This window comes from Scyliorhinus torazame, chromosome 9, assembly GCF_047496885.1.
Source record: "Scyliorhinus torazame isolate Kashiwa2021f chromosome 9, sScyTor2.1, whole genome shotgun sequence".
NCBI lineage: Eukaryota > Metazoa > Chordata > Chondrichthyes > Carcharhiniformes > Scyliorhinidae > Scyliorhinus > Scyliorhinus torazame.
In genome coordinates this window covers 246,581,921-246,605,597 of record NC_092715.1, presented here as the reverse complement: position 1 = coordinate 246,605,597, position 23,677 = coordinate 246,581,921, and the positions used below count along the sequence as shown (strand labels likewise).

The window sequence follows — 23,677 nt, the reverse complement described above, 5'->3', positions numbered from 1 at the left end:
TTTTCCATTAACTTTTGTTCTTTTTGCGAATGACTTTTGGTGTTTTCCCACAATGCCTCAGATCCATAATGTCTGAACGAAGCAGTACATAAACTCTCTCTTTGATTAATGTTTAGCCTCGCCAGTTGATGTTTGCAAATGATATCTAACAGCTCTTATGGAGGTCAATAAGGGCTGAGGCTACTGTTATCCAGCATTACTGGGGACTCCTGAAATGTCTCTGTGTTGTTGCTCGTGGTTCTGGAATTTAAATTAACATTGTAATTGTGTTTGAAGTGTTATGTTGTTGATGGTGTGGCAATCGGGTTAAAGTGATTCCTTTCTCACAAAAATGAGATTGAAAATAGACTGGCAATTGAACATTCGAGCCCAGTCATGGAGGGAGTGTATTACCTCGTGAGAGTTCAAGGTAAGACTGCAGCTTCAAGAGGGAGCAGATTTGTGTTACAAGAGGAGTTCCATCCAGACAATGTTGCATTCCCTTGAATCATAGGTCTGGAGGCAGGTTAACAATGCAGTAAGAGTGCAGGATAAAGCTCCGGATATGAAATCCAGAATAGCATTCCTTGCATGTTGTGCTGTTTTGACTCTACTCGGCGAGTGTTTTGGCTGTGCCAGGTTTGTCTGCTCGGATGTCAGTCCCTCTGATGGACTTGGATTTCAGTCAAACTGCAAGAACTCTGGAGCAGGCGTCTTATCCCTGACATGGGAGTGGGTGTTCTCTCTGGCAAACCCTAGGGCATGGTGCCCGATTCCTGCTCCCTGGGTGGGGCGGGGGGGGGGGGGGCGTGGGCGTGGGGCGGAGGGGTCAGGGGGTGCGAAGTTGCACTCCAATCCCTGACCCTAATCTCAGGGAGTGGAGGATAATGGTTGGTCTTTAGCAAATTAGCGTAGCCAATCCACCTACCCTGCACATCTTTGGCTTGTGGGGGTGAGACCCACGCAGACACGGGGAGAATGTGCAAACACCACACGGACTGTGGCCCGGGCCCAGGATCGAACCTGCATCCTCGGCGCTGTGAGGCAGCAGTGCTGACCACTGTGCCACCGTGCCGCCCTCGGAGTTACACTCATTAATATGATTCGGCACCTGGTTATATTGGTTGTTGCCATTGTAAGATGGATGCTTTCCATAATTTGATTAGACCTGTGTATTGATTGGCACTCGCCATCCTGAGAGTCAGTGCCTAACGCGGAACCACCTAATCTCGCACTCCCACTGCCATTTAATGCTTACTGGAGTGTTGATTGGTAGTGGGCGGGGCTTCTGTCCAACCTGATTGGCCAAAAGTTCCTAAACCCAGCTAGGCACAGCATTCTGCCTGGTGCTATGTGCCAGGACAATTGCAAAGGTAAGTCCTGGGGGTGCCTGGGCCGGGAGGGTGGGAGACACCCTTGGGGGGGGGGGGGGGGGGGGAGCCACACTTCAGAGTAAGGCTCCTCCCCACCCCCACTTCCCGCCTGAGATGGGGAAAAGTTTTATTGTCCCATTCCAACTCCTACCCACAACCACCTCGGCCAGCCTAAAAATTTAGGCTGGGTGGTAAGAAAACCCCTGAAGGCCCTTAATAGGTGAATGGGCAGATTTCCCACCTGAAGCCCTGCCATGTGTCAAATTGTGTCTGCCTTTCACAGAAGTAGAAGGAGGCCATTCAGCCCATCGAGTCTGCACCGACCTTGGAAAGAGCACACTACTTAAGCCCACACCTCCACCCTCTCCCCATAACCCAGTAACCCCACCTAACCTTCTGGACACTAAGGTGCAATTAAGCATGGCCAATCTACCTAACCTGTACATCTTTGGACTGTGGGAGGAAACTAGAGCACACGTGGACAAAGTGAAAACTCCACACAGTGACCCGAGGCCGGAATTGAACCCAAGGCCCTGGTGATGTGAGGCAGCCGTGCTAACCACTGTGCAACCTTGGGTGGGAAGGTTCTTCAGGAGGGGATCCAATTCTTCAATTTTACACTACCCCTTCCCCGCACCCCCCCCCCCCACCCCACTTTAGAACCCGCCTTGAGGAGAGCTTAAAATTCTTCCCCAGAAACAAAATTCCATTTGTGAACACCGAAGGATTGTTGAGATTGATTTCCTTCTTATCCCCTCTGCCCCACTAGTACACTGCCGCTGCCTATCTCAGAAAGCCGGCTGTTGCGGCTCTTTCATTGCACGTGTGACAGCACAGATCTCAAATCTATCATGCACAGAAATGGAAGCTAAAGGTTGCCAACGATGCCTATTAATTGGCCAATATCTGGCAAAATACGTGAACTTCAAATGAAATGTTCTACATTGCGGAAGTGGCAACAAAGCCAGTCAATCGATCAGCATTTTAACTTTACGTCAGAGTTCTCGAATGGGACCTGCACCCCAGAGTTTACCCATTGGTATGGTCGAGGCTTTTCAGAACCCCAAAATGTATCATGGAGTTCAACCAAACTCTCCCTTAATGAATTTGTTCCTTTTCCTAGCACACGGCTTTTTTCCTAGATGTGATATTACAATTATGGACACGTGGGTTTTTCAACACAAAACAATGTTTATTCCATGAACTCAACTTAACATCTTAAATAAACATTGGATCTCTTAACACCCCTTACTTCAAAGATAACTCAGAAAATATTGCAACAGTAAATAACTCCTTAAACTGTTCCTTCAAACTTCCAAGAGGCTTAACACCTTTAAACAAAATCACATCAGGTTAAAAGATATATATATTTTCTGTAGAATGGCAGAGATTTATTAACTTGGTTGATTTCAGCTCCAGCGCCTTGTTTTTTTTCCTGCAAACTCTCTGGACACACACAGACACACACAACCTGCTTTCTCCAACTGAAAAACTAAACTTCAAAATGGCTGACCTGAGCCCCACCCACTCTCTGACATCACTGTTTTCTTAAAAGTACATTGCTTAAACATCCATGTCTTAAAGGTACCTTCACATGACACCTGCCCCCAAGAAAAAAAAAACCCATCAACTTCAAGATGGTTTCATTTTTCACTTTTGCACCCAAAGAAAACAACACATGCAAACAGGTATAATAATACAGTCCATTTTTCTTTGTTCTTATTCCTCCAACCGAAATCCTTCTCAATTGACAGTCTTTTTAAACAAAGTCTCTGCACGATCCATCCATTCCTCTACTCCTCGGCATTTCCCTTCAGAATCAGATACTTTAGTTCAATCTGTCCACAGAGTCCCTTGCAATTCCCCAATACAGGAGCATTGGTGATCACAGCTTTCAGGCAGTCAAATGCCTGTTGAAAGTCCGCTGCCATTGAATTTTTTTAGGTTTCTTTAGTAAGTCCATCAGTGGAGTAATCACACCACAAAACCTTTGCACAAAGGTTCGATCAAATTCATTCATGTTAAGAGATCGCATTGCCTCCCTTCACCTTGAGGGTATCGGAAACTCCTCAAGGAAAGTGATTCGGGCTTCTCCAAATTCATTTTTGGTGAGGTTCATCACCAAACCTGCCTCCTGAAGTCGATCGAAGAACTCCATACAATGTTTTAAATGTTCTTTCTATGTCTGGAAGTTGAAAACAAAAGCAGATTGTCCCACTTTCTCCATCCAATTCTTCAATGGTGGGATAGGATAAGAGTCTGTTCTTGTAACTGCATTCACCTTTCGATAGTCCACACACAACCATTGGGTACCGTCTGGTTTAGGTACCATCACTATGGGTGATCTCCATTGGCTGCAACCCACTTCAATTATGTCATTCTTCAGCATACTCTCAATCTCTTTGTTAACCTGTGCCAATTTTAAAGGATTAAGTCTATATGGATGTTGTTTGATAGGAACAGCATTTCCCACATCTACATCATGTGTAGCCATTTTAGTACTTCCCAATGTATCTCCACAAACTTGCCCATGTGATATCAATAACTCTTTCAGGTCAGTTCGTTTTTCCTCTGGAAGGTCACTTAACAATTCATCCCAATTTTTAAGAACATCCTCATTTTCCAATTTAATTTGAGGTATGTCAAATTCACAGTCATCTGGATTTGGTTTGTCACTTTGAGTTAGAATCATTAAAACCTCCTTTTTCTCTCCTTCCCTTTCAAAGTACCTTTTAAGCATATTCACATGACACACTCGGTGAGTCGTCCTTCTATCTGGTGTTTTGACCACATAATTCACCTCACTTAATTTCCTTTCAATTTGATATAGTCCACAAAACCTAGGTTTTAGAGGCTCCCCTACCACTGGTAACAACACTAAAACGTTATCCCCACTGGCAAAACTACGAACTTTGGATTTCTTGTCCGCTACCCGTTTCATCACATTCTGTGTAACTTTCAAACGTTGTCCAGCCAATTCACCTGCTCTATTTAATCGTTCCCTAAAATTTGACACATAATCCATCAGTGTAATTTCCGATTTCTCACCCACCAATTTTTCCTTAATCAATTTAAGTGGTCCTCTTACCTCATGACCAAAAATTAGTTCAAAAGGACTAAATTTGGTAGACTCATTAGATGCATCCCTAATTGCAAACAATGCGAATGGGTTCCTTTATCCCAATCCTCTGGATAATCTTGACAATATGCCCTCAACATTGTCTTTAATGTCTGGTGCCACCTTTCTAACGCTCCCTGCGATTCTCGATGGTACGCAGTTGATTTAAATTGGTTTATTCCTAAGCTATCCATAACTTCTTTGAATAACTTTGAAGTAAAATTTGATCCTTGATCCAATTGAATTTCTGTGGGATGTCCATATCTAGTAAAGAATTTAAGTAACTCCTCCACAATCTTTTTAGTTGTAATATTACGTACTGGAATGGCCTCTGGAAACCTAGTAGACACATCCATTACAGTCAAAAGATATTGATTCCCACTTTTTGTTTTAGGAAGCGGTCCTACACAATCAATTATGACCCTCGTAAAAGGTTCCTCAAATGCTGGAATGGGTATTAAGGGCGCTGGTTTTATCACTGCTTGAGGTTTTCCTATCACTTGACATGTGTGACATGATTGACAAAATTTAACTGCATCTTTATGTAGTCCAGGCCAATAAAAATGTTTCTGGATTTTAGCTTGAGTTTTCCTCATGCCCAAATGAACTCCCACTGGTACCTCATGTGCAACTCGCAACACCTCCTTTCTATAGCCTACCGGCAATACTACTTGCTGAACCTCTGCCCACTTTTCATCCGCCTGCTTTTGTACAGGTCTCCATTTTCTCATCAAGACATCATTTTTACGGTAATAACACTCTGGTATACTCTCAGATTCCTCCTCCGTATATGCTTTCTGATATATCCGTTTTATTACTACATCTTTCTGTTGTAACTCCGCCAATTTTCCTGAACTAAAAATATCCGCCTCATCCTCCACCTGTTCTTGTTCTTTTTCAACCATCTGATCAAAAATCGTTTCTGATAATTGCACTTCAATTTCATTTTCACTCTTTGATTTCTCCTCTTGTCTTAACGTGTGACTTTGCGACCTTGTTACTACACAATCCGGAAAAATCCCAGGATATTTGTCCTTCAACCCTTCAGTTGACTGATTTTCCAATGGCTTATCAACCACAGTAGGCATCACTCCCACCTGTGACCCAGCTATATCATTACCCAAGATAAACTGTATTCCTGGACAAGATAGTTTATCTATTACTCCTACTACCACTTCACAACTCTTCACTGGACTTTCCAACCTTACCTTATATAATGGAACGCTACTCCTCTCACCCTGAATTCCACATATCACCACCTTTTCTGGCAACATTCTTCCCAAACTACATAATTCCTCATCTCTTACCATCAAAGATTGACTAGCCCCTGTATCTCTTAAAATTGTGACTCCTTTACCTGCTCCTCCTGATACACATGAGTAAACTTTACCTACATAAGTAAATTCTTTAAACACATCTGGCACCTTCTTAACAATTACTTCTTGAACAGGCTGTACAATCGTTTGCTTCCCTTGGGCTTTCCTTTACCACTTTAACAAACCCCACTGTCTTATCCTTTTTTACCACATCAGCCTCCCCAACACTGTGACTTTACATGGCCTAGTTTATTACAGTGAAAACATCTGAAACTTTTCATTTATTTTCCACCCTCCTGGATTTCTTTTTTAATCTGAGGTACACTCTCTTTATTGTCTCCCATCAGATCACCTTTACCTTTACCACATGAGTATTTCTCATGTCCCCAGTTTCTATCCTTCACCGGCTGAAACTGATGTCGGAAACCAATCTTTGATTTATGAACTAATTCATAATCATCTGCCATTTCCGCTGCTAATCTCGCAGTTTTAACCCTCTGTTCTTCCACATGAGTTCTCACTACATCAGGAATTGAATTTTTAAACTCCTCCAAAAGTATAATTTCTCTGAGAGTTTCATACGTTTGGTCTATTTTCAAAGCCTTTATCCATCTATCAAAATTACTCTGTTTGAGCCTTTCAAACTCCATGTATGTTTGACCAAATTCTTTCCTAAATTACTAAACCTTTGTCTGTAAGCTTCAGGCACTAGCTCATATGCACTTAAGATGGATTTCTTCACCTCCTCATACGTTCCAGCTACCTCCTCCGGTAATGATGCAAACACTTCACCAGCCCTACCTACCAGCTTTGTTTGAATCAGTAACACACACATGTCCTGTGGCCATTTCATTTGTTTAGCTACCTTCTCAAATGAAATGAAAAAGGCTTCCACTTCCTTCTCGTCAAACCTTGGCAATGCTTGGACATATTTAAATAGATTCCCACTAAGCCTTCGACTATGACGCTCTTTGTCATTATCCTCATCACTATCATCCAATTGTACGTTTCCCTTTACGTCTGCCAATTTTAACTGATTGTCATGTTTCATGGCCATTTACTGAAGTTCAAACTCCGTCTCTTTATCTTTTTCCCTGATCTGTATCTCCCTTTCTTTTTTCTTTTTGTTCTGCTAGGGCTATTCTTTCTTTTCTCCTTTCTTCTCTCTCCTTTTCTTTTTCCTCTTTCTCTCTTTCTCTTTCTTTTTCCTCTCTCTCTCTCTCTCTTTCTCTTTCTTTTTCCTCTCTCTCACTCTCGTATTCCAGCCGCTTTAATTCTTTCTCATGTTCCATTTGTTTATTTTGCAACTGAATTTTTGCCATTTTCAATGAGTCAAACTCTATCTCAGGCAACTTTAAATGCTTATCCACCGCCATAATTACCTCATCTTTTGACATTTTGCCAGGTAATGTTAACTGCAACGTTCTTGCCAAATCTAATAGTCTGCTTTTCGTTTCTGTCCGTAAAGTACTACGTGTAACATTCTCCACCCCAAAAAACTTCTGAGCCTCTAAAAGAGCCATTGTTCACAAAACTCTCCCCACTTAAACTAAAATACCACACTGGAAAAGCAACAATCCTTCAATGTCTTTAAGTACACAAAAGCCAATCCAATAGATAGACTTTTATCCCCCTCAAGCCCCCAATTGTTATGGGCGAGGCTTTTCAGAACCCCAAAATGTGTCATGGAGTTCAACCAACCTCTCCCTTTAATGGATTTGTTGCTTTTCCGAGTATATGGCTTTTTCCCTAGGTGTGGGATTACAATTATGGACATGTGGGTTTTTAAACACAAAATACTGTTTATTCCATGAACTCAACTTAACATCTTAAATAACCATTGGATCTCTTAACACCCCTTACTTCAAAGATAATTCAGAAAATATTGCAACAGTAAATAAGTCCTTCAAACTTCCAAGAGTCTTAACACCTTTAAACAAAATCACATCAGGTTAAAGGATATATATATTTTCTGTAGAATGGCAGAGATATATTAGCTTGGTTGATTTCAGCTCCAGCGCCTTGTTTCTTTTCCTGCAAACTCTCTGGACACACACAGGCACACACAACCTGCTTTCACCAACTGAATAACTAACCTTCAAAATGGCTGACCTGTCCTCAGCCCCACCCACTCTCTGACATCACTGTTTTCTTAAAGGTACATTGCTTAAACCTCCATGTCTTAAAGGTACCCTCACATGACACCATTTTTACATCTGGGGCAAATTAACTCTTTAGTTGTGTTTGAGCAATACTGTATCATGGATCCTTCACACCGGATTCTGTAATAATTTAGGGTGTTGTTCCCTCTCCTCCACATGCTCTACCTAGGACCAGACCCCACCTAATTGTGTAGTGTTTTTTTTTCCAGAGCAGCAGGTTTGAAATTCAGTCTCCCATCATCTTTGCGCACACCAAGTCATTGGCATTGCTCGTGAATTTTGGAGTGTCTGAAATAGCCTCAGTATTCACTGAAGGTGCCTGTATTGACACATGGTGATCATTCACAGTCAGCAGATATCAGAAAGATTCTTGGTTCTTTGACATATCAAACCTTGCTGGAAAATGTATTCATCCAAGGGATGTGCGCGACACTTGCAAAGACCAGTATTTATTATCTATCCCTTCATACCTTGAGAACCTGGTAGTGAACTCACTCACAAATGAGTGAGTAGGCATACATAAGGGCAGTCCCTCTGGGGCACAGGGTGGCACAGTGGTTAGCACTGCTGCCTCACAGTGCCAGGGACCTGGGTTTGATTCCTGTCGTGGGTGACGTCTGTGTGGAGTTTGCACATTCTCCCTGTGTCAGGCATCCCCCCTCCTTCCTCCCGTGGCACCCACTCATCCTCCGGCCGTGGACATGTCCCTGGAGCTGTGTCCCATCCCGTGGGTGTTTGGATGTTAGCTGCTGTGTGTGTGGTGTTGCCTCTTGTAGTGTTCAAGCACAGTATCCAGGCATCATGGTCTGATTGGAATGCTAGGCAATGGCTGCCACATGCTACATGGCCCATCCACCCTTGGGAATCCACTTGGGTTCTGTGAAGTGCTGACTTAACCACGACTGCCAATTCCCTATCAGCAATAGCCTTCAGCCACGCAGCCAGAGCAGTCAGTGGGGGTTACGGGTGGTCACCGGGGTGGCGGGCAGGGACAAGGGCTGCCCTGGAACGGGAACACACGATCCAGGGGTTGGCATAGTGGTGCCATGAGTGATTGACCCCCCAGTTGCCTCCCCGAGACTGCCCCCCCACCCCATGGTGGCCTACCCCTGCGGAGGGTCCCCCACCCCCCAGCTGAGCACTGGGCTGACAAGCCCAGCGCCCCGTGCTCTTTGCCTGTGAGCAAAGATGGCTACCCACCCTCTCAGCTCCCCACAGAAGCCCTTCCACCAGGTTCACATTTTTAAAAAGGAGTACTAATCGGCGCCAGTCTGAGCACTTTCTGGGGAGGCCTCTGGATCACAGGAGACTGTTGGATATGGGGTCGTTCTCGTTAATTGTATGGAAATGGGGCTTAAGTGGTGATAATTGGTTTCTCGCCATGCAACAGCGAGATCCCGATTTTGATACGGAAGAGGGCCGAGTGCATCTTTTTGGCACCTGGCGTGGATCTCGTTTTTTGCTTCTCCCACTATTCACCGGCCTTGCTACGCTTGAACGAGAGCGTAACAAGGCTGGAGAATCACACCCTATGTTTCCTGTTAAACTTATTAATCTTCTATACATACCCTCCACACTATAAACTTTAATTTTCCAAACGAAACTTTGGTGTGGCTCCTTCTGCAATGCCTTCTGGAAATCTAAGTACAGTACTTTCACTTGTTCCCCTTTATCCACAGCACATGTTACTACTTCAAACAACTCTAATAAATTGATTGAACATGGTTACCCTCTCACAAGGTTGTGTTGACTCTATCTGATTACTTTGAATTTATTGACCTGCTCTGTTCTAACATCTGTTTTGGTTTGAATGCCAAGTGCATTCAGATACAGAGGTGTGGATTTTCTGCCCCTGTCTTTGGTGGGTGGGACTGGAAGCAGGGGTGAAGAATCCAGTGGGAGTCCCCAAATTGCTTTTACACCTTTGGGAGAAACTGGTTTATTCCAGCAAGCTCGAGCTGTGTGGCCAATTCTCACTCAATTTTTGCATTGGTTGTCCTTGCTCCGGCAATCAGCCTGTGAACGGTCTGTTTTTGCACAGCGATGACCTGCCTGTTGCTGGGTAGACTTTCTCTGTCCTGCAGCCAGTTTATGGATCCTCATACATGCTCCAAGCTGAGAAGCCTCCTCAGCTGCAAGCTCCACAGAAACAGTTATTTCTTAGGCTGTTTTAAGACATAATTTCCATTCCGTTAGCAAACTCCTCTGAATAGCTTCATTCCCTACCCCACAAACCAAGCGGTCTCTAATCATGTCATCCAGTGAGTCACCAAATTCATAGTACAACACGAGACTCTTTCGGGTCTCAAAACTCTGATATTCTCCCCTTCTAGCTGATTCCAACAGTGAAGCAAAAACCGTTCTGCGATTATTAATAATTTAGATGAGTCATGGTCCTTTAGTGTCTTAACCAATTCATGATAAGTTTTGTTTCTGGATTTCTTGGGCTTGGCCAGACTTCGGAGTAAATTAGAAGTATTACTGAAAAGAGGGACCATAATATTCTCTGAAATGTTCTTGGCTTTATATAGTAATGTAATGTTTCGTGTATATGATTTCCAATTTTTGAATTCTTCCTAAACTAGGCCCATGGCGCCAAATTCTCCTGCCATTGTTCAGTATCACTGGGATCTGCTTGCAACTTCCCTTATATAAATGATGTATTTAATAATGTTGAATAAACCAACTATAGCAGCTTGCCATGCAAGAATTTTTGTTCTCTGTCCACCCGACATCCATGTCTTACTCTCCTGCACATGGCGAACTCTGCAGCCTGAACACCCCATTTTTAATTTAAGTAATGGACTTTTCCTTTTTAATTTGAGCCCATCATCCATACCGGTCCACTGCCAGGTGAAAATGCTGACTTACTTTTGATCTGCCTTAACATTGACCATTGAAAACTTTGACTTTCTATTTCACCGCAGAACATATTTCGTTTCTGGTCCGTTCCTCATCGCCAGTTTAATCTTTTTCATCTTTTGTATGGTACTTACAGGATAAAATAATATCAATGCTGAATCACGTGGACTTGACCACAATAACCAACATAGGTTCATTAAATGGCTGTGAACTGTACAAAAGCTTGATCTACACTTAGGCAAAATCCTATGAAGCAGCCAATGACATCACAGGTGATCACATGACTGTGGTAGTATGCATTAGGGGTCATGTGGGACTGTGAAGCCGTGATGTCATTGGCTGACAGATCCCGGGTCCTGGTTGGCTGTTGACCTCTAGCTCCGCCCTGAAGGCGGAGTATAAGAACTTGGAGTTCTCCCCCGCAGGCCAGTCAGCTACTGAACTGCGGGGAACAAGTCACGCTTAATAAAGCCTCATCGACTTCATCGCTATTCGTCTCTCGTGAGTCTTTGTGCTCTACAATTTATGAAGCGTGCTTAAAAGAACTATGGAGCTCAGGATCATCCCGGAATGCCTGAGGATCAGCCCCAACGCAATGAACTCAGCAGCAGTTTTCAAACACTGGCAGACTTGTCTCGAGGCCTACCTCAGAACGGCCCCCGGCCGGGTCACAGAAGACCAGAAACTACAGGTCCTGCACTCGAGGGTAAGCCCGGAAATTTTCCCTCTCATCGAAGATGCAGAGGATTACCAGACGGCGTTCGCAGCACTAAAAAGCATCTATGTTCGCCCAGTGAACCAGATCTACGCACGCTACCAACTCGCAACGAGACGGCAAAGTCCCGGAGAATCGATAGATGATTTCTACGCCGCGCTACTAAGTTTGGGACGGGCCTGCAGCTGCCCGCCGGTAAACGCGATGGAACACACGACATGTTGATGCGTGATGCTTTTGTGGCTGGTATGAACTCTTCCCAAATCCGCCAAAGACTTTTAGAAAAAGAGTCGCTAGGACTCTCAGAGGCACGGGCCCTTGCAGCTTCACTAGATGTGGCCGTGCGAAACGCCCGCGCCTACGGCCCCGACCGCGTGGCAGCCCCTTGGGCTCCGTGGACCCCCGTCGCGACAAACCCCCCCCTCCCCCCCACCCCACAGGCTTGCGCGGTTCAGACGCCAAGTCGTCCCGGGGGAGCCCGCTGCTATTTCTCAAACACCCCCGGCAGCGCTGCCCGGCCCGCGCAGCGACTTGTAAGAGCTGCGGGAAAAAGGGCCATTTCGCGGCTGTGTGCCGGTCCCGGGAGGTCGCCGCGGTCCCCGGCGAACAAGGATTCCTGCGCGCTTCTAACGCTCCCCAACCCCCCCAGCGCCCCATGTACGACCCACAGGCGCAACCAGTTTGGGTCCCGGCCACCGCTGTCCAGCCCCCCACGTACGACCCGCAGGCGGAACCAGTTTGGGTCCCGACTACCGCTGTCCCCGGAGAACAAGGTGATCTGCGCGTTTCTGGCGCTCCCCAACCCCCCCAGCGCCCCATGTGCGACCCGCAGGCACCGCCATTTTGGGTCCCGGCCACCACGAGGGGAGGAGGGGCACCGCCATCTTGGGATCCCCCAGACCTGTGCGACGCATGGGGACGGCCATTTTGTCCACCCCCGCCGCCATCTTGTGATCCCCCAGCCATGTGCGTTGCACGGGGGCGGCCATTTTGTTCACCCCCGCCGCCATCTTGGAAGGCAACAACGGACCCCAGTGTCGACGGCTCCACGGGGTTCGAGGAAGAAGCTCAAACACTACGATCACGTCTGGCCTCAATGATGCTGGACGAAGCACGGCCCCGGACGCTCCAGACGACGACAACAACGGTGCTGATAAACGGGCACGAGACACCATGCCTGGTCAACTCCGGGAGCACAGAAATCTTCATCCACCCCGACACGGTAAGGCGCTGTTTTTTGACCATCCGTCCCAGTGCGCAAAAGATTTCCCTAGCTGCAGGATCCCACTCCGTACAGATTAAAGGCTTCTGCATAGTGACCCTAACGGTGCAAGGGAGGGAGTTTAAAAACTACAGGCTCTACGTCCTTCCCCAACTCTGCGCGCCCACATTACTGGGATTAGATTTCCAGTGCAACCTGCAGAGCCTAACGTTTCAATTCGGCGGCCCAATACCCCCACTCACTATCTGCGGCCTCGCAACCCTCAAGGTTGAGCCCCCATCCTTGTTTGCAAACCTCACCCCGGATTGCAAACCCGTTGCCACTAGGAGCAGACGGTACAGCGCCCAGGACCGGACATTCATTCGGTCCGAAGCCCAGCGGCTACTGAAGGAAGGCATAATCCAGGCCAGCAACAGTCCCTGGAGAGCACAGGTGGTAGTAGTCAAGACAGGGGAGAAGCAAAGGATGGTCATAGACTATAGCCAGACCATCAACAGGTACACACAACTAGATGCGTACCCTCTCCCCCGCATATCCGACATGGTCAATCGGATTGCCCAATATAAGGTCTTCTCCACCGTGGACCTCAAGTCCGCCTACCATCAGCTCCCCATCCGCCCAAGTGACCGCAAGTACACAGCCTTCGAGGCAGACGGGCGATTATACCACTTCCTAAGGGTCCCATTTGGCGTCACAAACGGGGTCTCGGTCTTCCAACGAAAGATGGACCGAATGGTTGATCAACACGGGTTGCAGGCCACGTTCCCGTACTTCGACAACATGACCATCTGCGGCCATGATCAGCAGGACCACGACGCCAACCTCCAAGAATTCCTCCAGACCGCTAAAGCCTTGAACCTCACATACAACGAGGACAAGTGCGTGTTTAGCACAAACCGGCTAGCCATCTTGGGATATGTAGTGCGCAATGGGATAATAGGCCCCGACCCCGAACGCATGCGCCCCCTCATGGAATTTCCCCTCCCGCACTGCTCAAAAGCCCTAAAAAGCTGCCTGGGTTTTTTTTCATATTACGCCCAGTGGGTCCCCCAGTACGCAGACAAGGCCCGCCCCCTAATACAGACCACGACCTTCCCCCTGTCGACAGAGGCTTGCCAGGCCTTCAGCCGCATCAAAGCGGATATCGCAAAGGCCACGATGCGCGCCATCGACGAGTCCCTCCCCTTCCAGGTCGAGAGCGACGCCTCCGATGTAGCTCTAGCGGCCACCCTTAACCAAGCGGGCAGGCCCGTGGCCTTTTTCTCCCGAACCCTCCACGCTTCAGAAATCCACCACTCCTCAGTGGAAAAGGAAGCCCAAGCCATAGTGGAAGCTGTGCGACATTGGAGGCATTACCTGGCCGGCAGGAGATTCACTCTCCTCACGGACCAACGGTCGGTAGCCTTCATGTTCGATAATGCACAGCGGGGCAAAATTAAGAACGACAAGATCTTAAGGTGGAGGATCGAGCTCTCCACCTTCAACTATGAGATCATGTATCTTCCCGGAAAGCTGAACGAGCCGTCCGACGCCCTATCCCGCGGCACATGTGCCAACGCACAAATTGCCCGCCTCCAAACCCTCCACGAGGACCTCTGCCACCCGGGGGTCACTCGGTTCTACCACTTTATAAAGTCCCGCAACCTCCCCTACTCTGTGGAGGAGGTCCGTACAGTCACAAGGAACTGCCACATCTGCGCAGAGTGCAAACCGCACTTTTTCAGGCCGGATGGTGCGCACCTGATCAAGGCTTCCCGTCCCTTTGAACGCCTTGGTCTGGATTTCAAAGGGCCCCTCCCCTCCACCGACCGCAACATATACTTCCTGAACGTGGTGGACGAGTACTCCCGTTTCCCCTTCGCCATCCCCTGCCCTGACATGACAGCGGCCACAGTCATTAAAGCCCTTAACACCATATTCACACTGTTCGGTTGCCCCGCATATATCCACAGCGACAGGGGGGTCCTCCTTTATGAGTGACAAGCTGCGCCAGTTCCTGCTCAGCAACGGTATAGCCTCGAGCAGGACGACCAGCTACAACCCCCGGGGGAACGGGCAAGTAGAGAGGGAGAACGGCACGGTCTGGAAGACCGTCCTACTGGCCCTACGGTCCAGGGACCTCCCAGTTTCACGGTGGCAGGAGGTCCTCCCGGACGCTCTCCACTCCATCCGGTCGCTACTGTGTACTAGCACTAACCAAACGCCTCATGAGCGCCTCCTTGTCTTCCCCAGGAAGTCCTCCTCCGGAACGTCGCTGCCGACCTGGCTGGCGGTCCCAGGACCCATCCTGCTCCGAAAACATGTGCGAGCGCACAAGTCGGACCCGTTGGTCGAGAGGGTTTGCCTCCTCCACGCGAACCCGCAGTACGCTTACGTGGAGTACCCCGACGGCCGACAGGACACGGTCTCCCTGCGAGATCTGGCGCCCGCCGGCAACACACACACCCGCCCGACACCAGTCACCCCCTCCCTGCCACCGGCACACCCCGCGAGCGCCCCCTTCCCGGGGGGATCGGTCCTCCTCCCAGGTCCGACCAGAAGTGCAGCGGAAGCAGAAACCGTAAGGCTCCCGGAGACGACAACACGGGAACAAGCACCACCACCGGGGCCGAGGCGATCGACGAGGACGACCAGACCGCCCGACCGACTTGTGGCATCAATGTAACATTACTATATTGTGGACTGTAACGAGAACGTTTTTCCTTTTTCCCCCTTTTACTGTCAATCGTTCAAAACACAAAAAAAAAAACCTCTGTACATGCAAAAGTTTTCCTCCCAGGACCAGCCTTGTAAACCCTTACCACCATACGAAGCACCATCCCGCCGGGTTCATTTTTAACAAGGGGTGAATGTGGTAGTATGCATTAGGGGTCATGTGGGACTGTGAAGCCGTAATGTCATTGGCTGACAGATCCCGGGTCCTGGTTGGCTGTTGGCCTCTAGCTCCGCCCTGAAGGCAGAGTATAAGAACCTGGAGTTCCCCCCCGCAGGCCAGTCAGCTACTGAACTGCGGGGAACAAGTCACGCTTAATAAAGCCTCATCGACTTCATCTCTATTCGTCTCTCGTGAGTCTTTGTGCGCTACAATGACTCAACTCTTTCAAGTGACCACACAACACCACAGCAATAACCCACATATATAACACAGCCCATCTGTCTTCATCAGTGCTTGCAGGATGTCAGCAGCCCAGAAGCTAAAGGCAGCAGCAGCTTTCAGCACTTTGGTACTCACACTTCTCATGTGGGGAGTCCAGGCCTATGGCCTGTGCTCAAAGAAGCCTACCAACCTCACCTCCATCCCCTCTGATCGCAAGCCTTTCTTTTGTCTGCATTCAGGTCAAACCTGCACATAACAAGCAGGGAGGTAATTGTCCTCACTGAGCTCGGAAAGGCTGTTGCAGAGTTCAGTGGTGTAGGTGACCCGGGGAAGAGGCAGCTTGACGTCCCTCCAGGTGGATCTCAGCAGGTATGAGGCTGGGGCCCACAGTGTTGGTATCACCACAGGGTCACGGGTGCTCAATCACTGTGAATAAATTGCACTTTTTGAAAACCATTTCACGGGCAATGTGAATGGTAATGGTCAGATGAAGGCATTTTGGTTTAGATTTTCTAAATCTTCTTATTCTAAGATTCAACCATCCTCACACTTTGTGTCCCCTTTTAAGATGAACATTAAGGTGATGTCAACGTCAGTGCAATCTTGTGTGTTGTCAGTGAGATGCGTGCAATTCTTTATTTAGTGTGAATGATGGGTGAGTTCTCAATCATTTGTCCTCAAGGGTTACCAATGGCAGTGGAGGGCTCATCAGCTTTGTGACTCTCTGATCATCTGGGCGTCCTAACTGCTGGTGTCCCAAACCAAGACATGCACTTCATGATGCCTCATCTCCTTTGTACTGTTTGTAGGAAGTATCTAGCCTCGACTCACATCACTGTTCTCCCTCGCAGGACCAATGAACACAGCCGAGATGGGTCCAAAAAACCCTTGGGGGAACAACACTACAAAGCAACCATACACCAACACTGAAGAGCGAGTTGAAGAGTGAGGTTTCTGCATCGGCGACCCAGCAAAGGCCATGGGTGGGATCTTACCATCCCTCCGCAGGTGATCCATCCGGCGGTGGGACAGGCAAGAAACACAAGTCAGGGTGGACACTGGCGAGACCGGGAGATCCCACCAGCAGCCACATCCTGAAAACACACCGCGAGGTGGGGGGGGGGGGGGGGGGGGGGGGGGGAGAGGGACACCATGTGTGTCGGAAATCCTGAAAGTTGTGAGATATTTGAGGTTCTGGAAATAAACTATTTGGCTTCAGACTAGAATCATCACTGCATTGCTCTAAGATAATTCAGTTATCTAAGATAACAATCAACACAGCGGAAACATGACACTAACATTTCCTGGGGTAGCCAACCCTCCAGAATTGACCAGCAGTGCCCAGGAATTGAAGAACAATCCCCAGGATACTGCTGTGTGCAGCCCTGGAGGAAAGCCATTGGGACATTTCAAAATATATATCGTTTTTGTGTCATTTTAATTGAACATTTCTCTTTGCCAGATATAAAAGTATTGATAACGGGGTGGGCGGAAACAAGTCTGTTTGGTTGACAGTCAAGCATCAATCTAATTGGGTAATGAGTCTCTTTGCTTTCCAGTTGGACTTCACAAGGATGGGCGTGTTGCCGACTAATGGCTGGAGGTTGAGGACAAGTCATATGAGGAAATCTCCTGGAATATATTTAATACAGTTGGCCAACCTATCACTTCCCCTTTCATGCAACGGACTCCCGTTTTGTAACAAGCCTCCTGTGTGGCACTTTGTCGAACGCCCGTCGAAATTCCGTATGTGTATGAGGAATCCCTTTGGTACGAGGCAGTTCTTTCAGGCAGACTTTATCATTCCAATAATTTCGAGAGACCAGCCCTGGTTTCACTGTCCACGACCATCAGTTCAAGCAGAGTTCTGCTGCTTTTAATCTATCGCGCACCAAATGCCACTTGCTGATCACTCCTGTTCTCGTGGACACACATAGCCTTCTGATCTACAATTACCTCCAGTTTAAAACTTACACTTTGGTGCATAAATTGTTTCATGGCTTTTTGTTCTTTGCAACGAACTGGAATCCTAAAATCACCCTTCCAAATAACTTTTTCTGTGGCTCACTGTCCATTTTTATGTGATTACACTGCTGCAAAGCACACTGGGAATTTATTTATTTCTAATTTAAATGTGCTATATAATGCAGATTGTGGTTCGAATAGAGAATTGATTGTTTTGACCCCAGTGTCTGTTCAGCTGCTTTTAGGATTGGATGTGTGCCGATGCCGTGGTATTTCTTAATCGATGAAGTGGATTGCTTACAGAAGTAATTCTGATGTGAAAATTAAACAACAGCAGAACATTTTGAGATGCAATTTTCTTTTGATATTTTTCGAGCTACAGCGTGACTACAAGGCTACAGGGTCTTGCCAGGGACCATACAAGAATTCGTCTGCATAAACGACAAAATATACTTGATCAATTTTCACAGAATTTCCTCTGCTGGCATTGATTGTGGGAATCTGGAGACAGGCGTCATCAGACTGTGCAGGATGCGATTAGAGGATCCTCTTGAACCTACTGACCTCTGTGCCCAGATTCCCAAAGTGAGCCACTGACAGATTAACGTCCTTGTCAGGAACTTTTTTTGCAAAATTTGCCCTTCTGTCTTATCGTCTGACTGATCCCGAATCCATGTGTACAGAGCATTTTATCAACACAGATATACAACTAGTATAATTTCATGGTTCGCATACTATAGCGAGTTCCCTAATGCTGCAGCCACTATCACAACATCGGTCTGAAAGTAATACATCTCTTTTACTCAACGCAACGTGATCGAGGCTTTCTGGAAGAGCAGGCCGCATCCAGTTGCCTCCCTCGATCTTGGAGTCATGGTCATTAAATCCTGATGCCGTTTGGCCATGCTGATTGTCTCCATTGTAAAATGGCTGCTGTCTGTAATCTGATTCCAGCTCCCTATTTCCACCGTTGCTGTGCCTTCGCTGAACCGGCTTCATATCCGCCTCCTGGAAGTGGTCATCATCATTTGAGGCCTGGGGAGGATCTGGAACTAAAATCAAATTCAATGTGTAAACACCAAAGGATGTACTGAGATTGATTGTTTTAAAATGCTCTTTCCCTCTGTCCTGGCTAAGCACTGCTGCTCTCTACCCCGGGGGATGGGATGTCCTGGTTGCCTAGCTGACTGCATAGGCACAGCCGCACTTCAATATCTATAATTCAGCAGGAAGCGGGACGGCGGTGGGCGACGATTATGCCAATTAAAGTGCTCTGGTAAAACGTGTGAATATTCAACTTAAAATAGAAACCAGTGACATCTTCTATGTTGCATAAGTTTTTAAAAAAGAGGTTAAAATTCCTGTAAGTTTAGCTTTCTTCATAACCCTTCATATCAAAGTTCACCGAGTCTCACACTGGTGGAAGTGACCATTTTTATTCAGCCTTTGACTGTTAGTGAAGTTAAATTTTGGAATCTCTCCTATTATTGGTTTTTCTTCCCTAAGATGAAGAACTGTGATCTCTGTGCCCCTATTGGAAACTTCCCGTGAGAGGACAACAGGTTGGAGACCGAGATGCACCTTTGTCAGTATGTTTCACCAACTCATGTTTCTGTAGAGGTTAGCGGCTGCTGTCTGATAAGGATTTAACAGCATTGCATCCCTACAGTGCAGAAGGAGTTCATTCTGGCCATTGGGTCCACACCGACACTCTGAAAGAGCATCCCATGTAGGCCCACTCTCCAACCTATCCCCGCAACCCTGTATCCCTACTTAACTTGCACATCTTTGGACACCAAGGGGCAATTCTAGCATGGCCAATCCACCTAACCTGCACGTCATGTTTTCCTTGTGGATTTTCAATTAAAACTGGCCATTGTTGTGAAATGTGCCTCCCCCCCCCCCCCCCCCCCCCCCCCACATCATCACTGATGCTGGAGGCAAAACTTGTAATGGATGCCATCCCCTTTCAGACTGGATCGTGTAATAAAGGTAGCACGGTAGCACAGTGGGTAGCACTGTTGCTTTAGAGCTCCAGGGTGCCAGGTTTGATTCCCGGCTTGGGTCACTGTCGGTGCGGTGTCTGCACGTTCTCCCCGTGTCTACGTGGGTTTCCTCCGGGTGCTCCGGTTTCCTCCCACAGTCCAAAGATGTGCAAGTTAGGTGGATTGGCCATGATAAATTGCCCTTAGTGACCAAAAGGTTGGGTGGGGTTACTGGGTTACGGGATAGGTTGGAGGTGTGGGCTTAAGTGGAGTGCTCTTTCCTCGGGCCGGTGCAGACTCGATGGGCCAAATGGCCTCCTTCTGCACTGTAAATTCTATGATTCTATGAATAACAGCGGCATTGCTCCCACTGCCCCACATGCTCTAACGAGGACCTGGTCCCACCTCGAGTTAATTTTTTTCTGAGCAGTTGGTTTGAAATTCAACTTTCCTACATTCCTGCACCCGCCAAGTTATTAACCCTCCTAACTTCTGGAACTGTGCTGAATACCCGAACAGATCCAAGCTTTCACGAAAGGTGTCGGCGACGTTATGTGATGATCATTGGCTGCCTCCAGATCCATGAGAGATTCCTGGTTGTTCAATGTGTTAAGATTTTTTTGCTATTTATTCATTCATGATTTGTGAGTGTCAGTGCCAGTCACTGCCCATCCCAAATTTTCCTTTGCAACCTTCCGGGGAATAACAAAGTGACTTACTACAGGAGCACATAATGGCAGCAGATTTCCTTCCCTGAAGAGAACTTTGTTTATTATTGTTTCAAGCCATTCGTAGAAACTGAAGAAAATAGAAGCAGGAGTTGCCCATTCAGCCTCTTGAGTCTGTTCGGACATTCAATATGGTTATGGCTGAGCCTCTAACTCATGCCATACTCCCGTGGCATTCTCTCTACCCCTTGACGTCTTTAGAGTCCAGAAATCTATCCATTTCCTTCTTAAACATATTCATCCAGGCCCCTGGGTCACCAGTTCAATGATGTAACTAATAGTGGGGATCTGTACAATTTTCCGACTTGTGTTCTCTGCCATTTAACTGTTCCATGATCCACAGGCCTGAGGGAAAAAATGTAAGAGTGGCTCAGGTGAGGAATGAGATGAGATATTAGAACTGGGAGTCATCAGGCCCTTTGAGCCTGCCATTGATCAAACTCATGCACAATCTTCTGCCTAGCCTCCACCTTCCCATGCTACCCCACATCCCTTTAATTCCCTCAGTACCAACAAAATCTACTAACTGCTGTCCTGGAGCAACCATGACTCTCCGGGATAGAGAATACCCAAGATACATAAGTGTTCGAATAAAGAACGTTCTCCTCATCTCAGTACTAAATGGCCAACCCCTTATTCTGAGACTGTAATTGTGTTCCAGATTTCCCGGCCAGAGGCTATATTTTCTCAGTATGTACCCGATCAAGCCTCCTAAGAATTTGATATGTTTCAATCAGGTCACCTCTCATTCTTCTATACTCCAGGAAATATATGCCCAGTCCACTTGATCTCTCCCCATTACGTTAAACCCTCATCCCAGAAATCAGTCTCGGGAACCTTTTGTTGCAATCTATCTGCAGGCAAGTATTTCCTTACTTAAAGAAGGCCAAAGGCTGCATACAATGGGGGAGGGGAGTTGGGGTGGGGGTGGGGGGGCGGGGGGGGGGGCGGTTCTTGTGGAGGCGACTGAGGTGTCGGTTGCTGGCTGGATTTCTTTTCAGGAAGGCCCATCGCACCCTATGCCACTTAAGCAGTTGACTTGCCAGTGGTGGGCCTTCGTCCGGGGTCAAGGTCCCCAGGAACAGAGGTCCATCGCCAAGAGCTGCCGGTCAGTCAGAGGCTAGCAGCTCTTCTGTACTCAGCCACGCCACCATGGAAGCAGTGACTGTTGCCGACATAACACCCGCCTGAGGCCATGGATCGAGAAGGAACTCAGGCACACGTAAGTGATGGCGGGAGGTGGGGTGGGGATTGCAAGTTCATTAGCAGCAGGGGCAGGAGGTGACTTTTAGCTGCCCCTTCCCCTTCTTAATGCTGGATCCATTGACAGGGCACTTCATTCACGACAGAATCATAGAATTCCTGCAGTGCAGAAGGAGGCCATTCAGCCCATCGAGTCTGCAACGACCCTGCAAAAGATCATCAGACCCAAATCCAATCCCCCGTCCCATCCCCGTAACCCCATCTACCCATTAGACACTTTTGGGCAATTTAGCATGGCCAATCCACCTAACCTGCCCATTTTTGGAGTTGATTACCCACCGGATCTGTCGATAACCATCTGCAATTTCTTTCAGTCCTCTTCACTCTTTGCTTGGTCATACAACTTAGCATTTTCATCTTCCCAATTTGATGCCTTTTTCTGGCAATCGAAGCTGACACAATATGATCGTCGAGACTACTGCTGAGCATATTGTAGTAGCTAAAATAGAATGTGCTGTGTTTCACTACAGTGACCAGAACGTCACTGGCAATGTGGACAGATGAGAACAAATTAAGATCACTGCCATCTCCATCAGTAAAGAGCCTGTCAGCCAATACTAAACACAGATCATTTTCCCTCCAGAGAGTAGTAAGAAGTCTTGCAACACCAGGTTAAAGTCCAACAGGTTTGTTTCAAATCACTAGCTTTCGGAGCACTGCTCCTTCCTCAGGTGAATGAGCAGGAAGGAGCAGTGCTCCGAAAGCTAGTGATTTGAAACAAACCTGTTGGACTTTAACCTGGTGTTGTAAAACTTCTTACTGTGCCCACCCCAGTCCAACGCCGGCATCTCCACATCATGGCCTCCAGAGGATATATTGATTTTCTATGGAGCTCATGGAAGCTCTGTTAAGCCTAAGAAACAACCTAACATCTTACATTTGTAAACTAAAGGGGTAGTGCCACACTGTTACTGGGAGACCTCACCGTCAGTTCCATGCTGGGAATATGGTCGCAGAGCATCATTTTCCAATGATTCATTTAAATATCAGTAAATGTCAGACCCGCCGGTCCCACAGGCATTCATTTTCCAGGTGTCAATGAATTAAATGTGCAAGTTAAATGCAGGTTCATGCCAGCTTCTTGAGATGCTGGTGGTTCAGGTGTTTTTACCTGCTGCCCGGGCAGAAAGCCACCCTCCTCAGCAAGTTAACATTCAATCCAGTATGTGTAGATTGAACTATTAACAATTCTCCTACTTGGATTCAACGCTACTGTTAATCCTGCTCTAGCTACTCAGACTGACTAACCAGTCTGCTACAATCCATGTGGTGGGAGTGATGTTCAATCAACCCTGTGTACACACTGAGTGTCTCCACTGGAAAGAGACTGAGCATGTGTGATGTGTCCTTTCATATGGGTTGGTGTAATGCCCTCCTGTGGTAGTGTCACCTCTGTGTGTATCGTGAATGCCCATTGGTCGTGTCCTACCTTACTGACCGATTGGTTGACTGTCTGTGTGTCATGTCTCTGGCGCTCCCTCTAGTGTCTAGCTGGGTGTAGTGTGTGTACATGAACCCTTTGTGTACTTACAGTAATGTATTTCACCACAGAACACACCTTTTAGAAGTGATTCTCCATGTCGTTCATCTCGTTCCATTCTCAATCCCATGCCCTTGAGGTGAATTATTTCCCTGGCACAGTGAGTCCTCTGCAGGATCTTCCGAGCAAGAAAGAGCCCAGAGGAACGCCAATCCATAGATACCTGGCAGTGTCACAGCGGGACTGTCATTACAGCACCAGGTGAAGTGACAGAGACTGACATCTTCAAAGGAATGTGAGTGGGAAGCAAATTGGAGGTAATACAGTTCAGTGCCGTTACCATTCTCCCTTGTGGTCCTCAGTGTTGTCACATGACAGCCCAGGGGAGAGGCAGTAACAGGGGTGGATGCAA

At 47.4% G+C, this 23,677-nt stretch overlaps 1 protein-coding gene and 1 long non-coding RNA gene across 2 annotated transcripts in view; one reads left to right on the top strand and one right to left on the bottom strand.

Annotated features, from left to right (window-relative positions):
• Window positions 1–264: 264 nt before the first annotated feature.
• Window positions 265–18,153, top strand: LOC140430090 (uncharacterized). The gene is made up of 3 exons (XR_011949322.1): window positions 265–409; window positions 16,696–16,852; window positions 17,404–18,153. It is a non-coding gene; the product is annotated as an uncharacterized lncRNA (long non-coding RNA).
• The window catches only part of LOC140430089 (uncharacterized), an 82,401-nt gene continuing 76,874 nt past the window's right edge, over window positions 18,151–23,677 (bottom strand). The window contains exon 3 of the mRNA XM_072517616.1: window positions 18,151–18,861. Coding sequence (XP_072373717.1) covers window positions 18,530–18,861 — 332 coding nt within the window. The 3' untranslated portion in view covers window positions 18,151–18,529. The remainder of the gene's footprint in view (window positions 18,862–23,677) is intronic.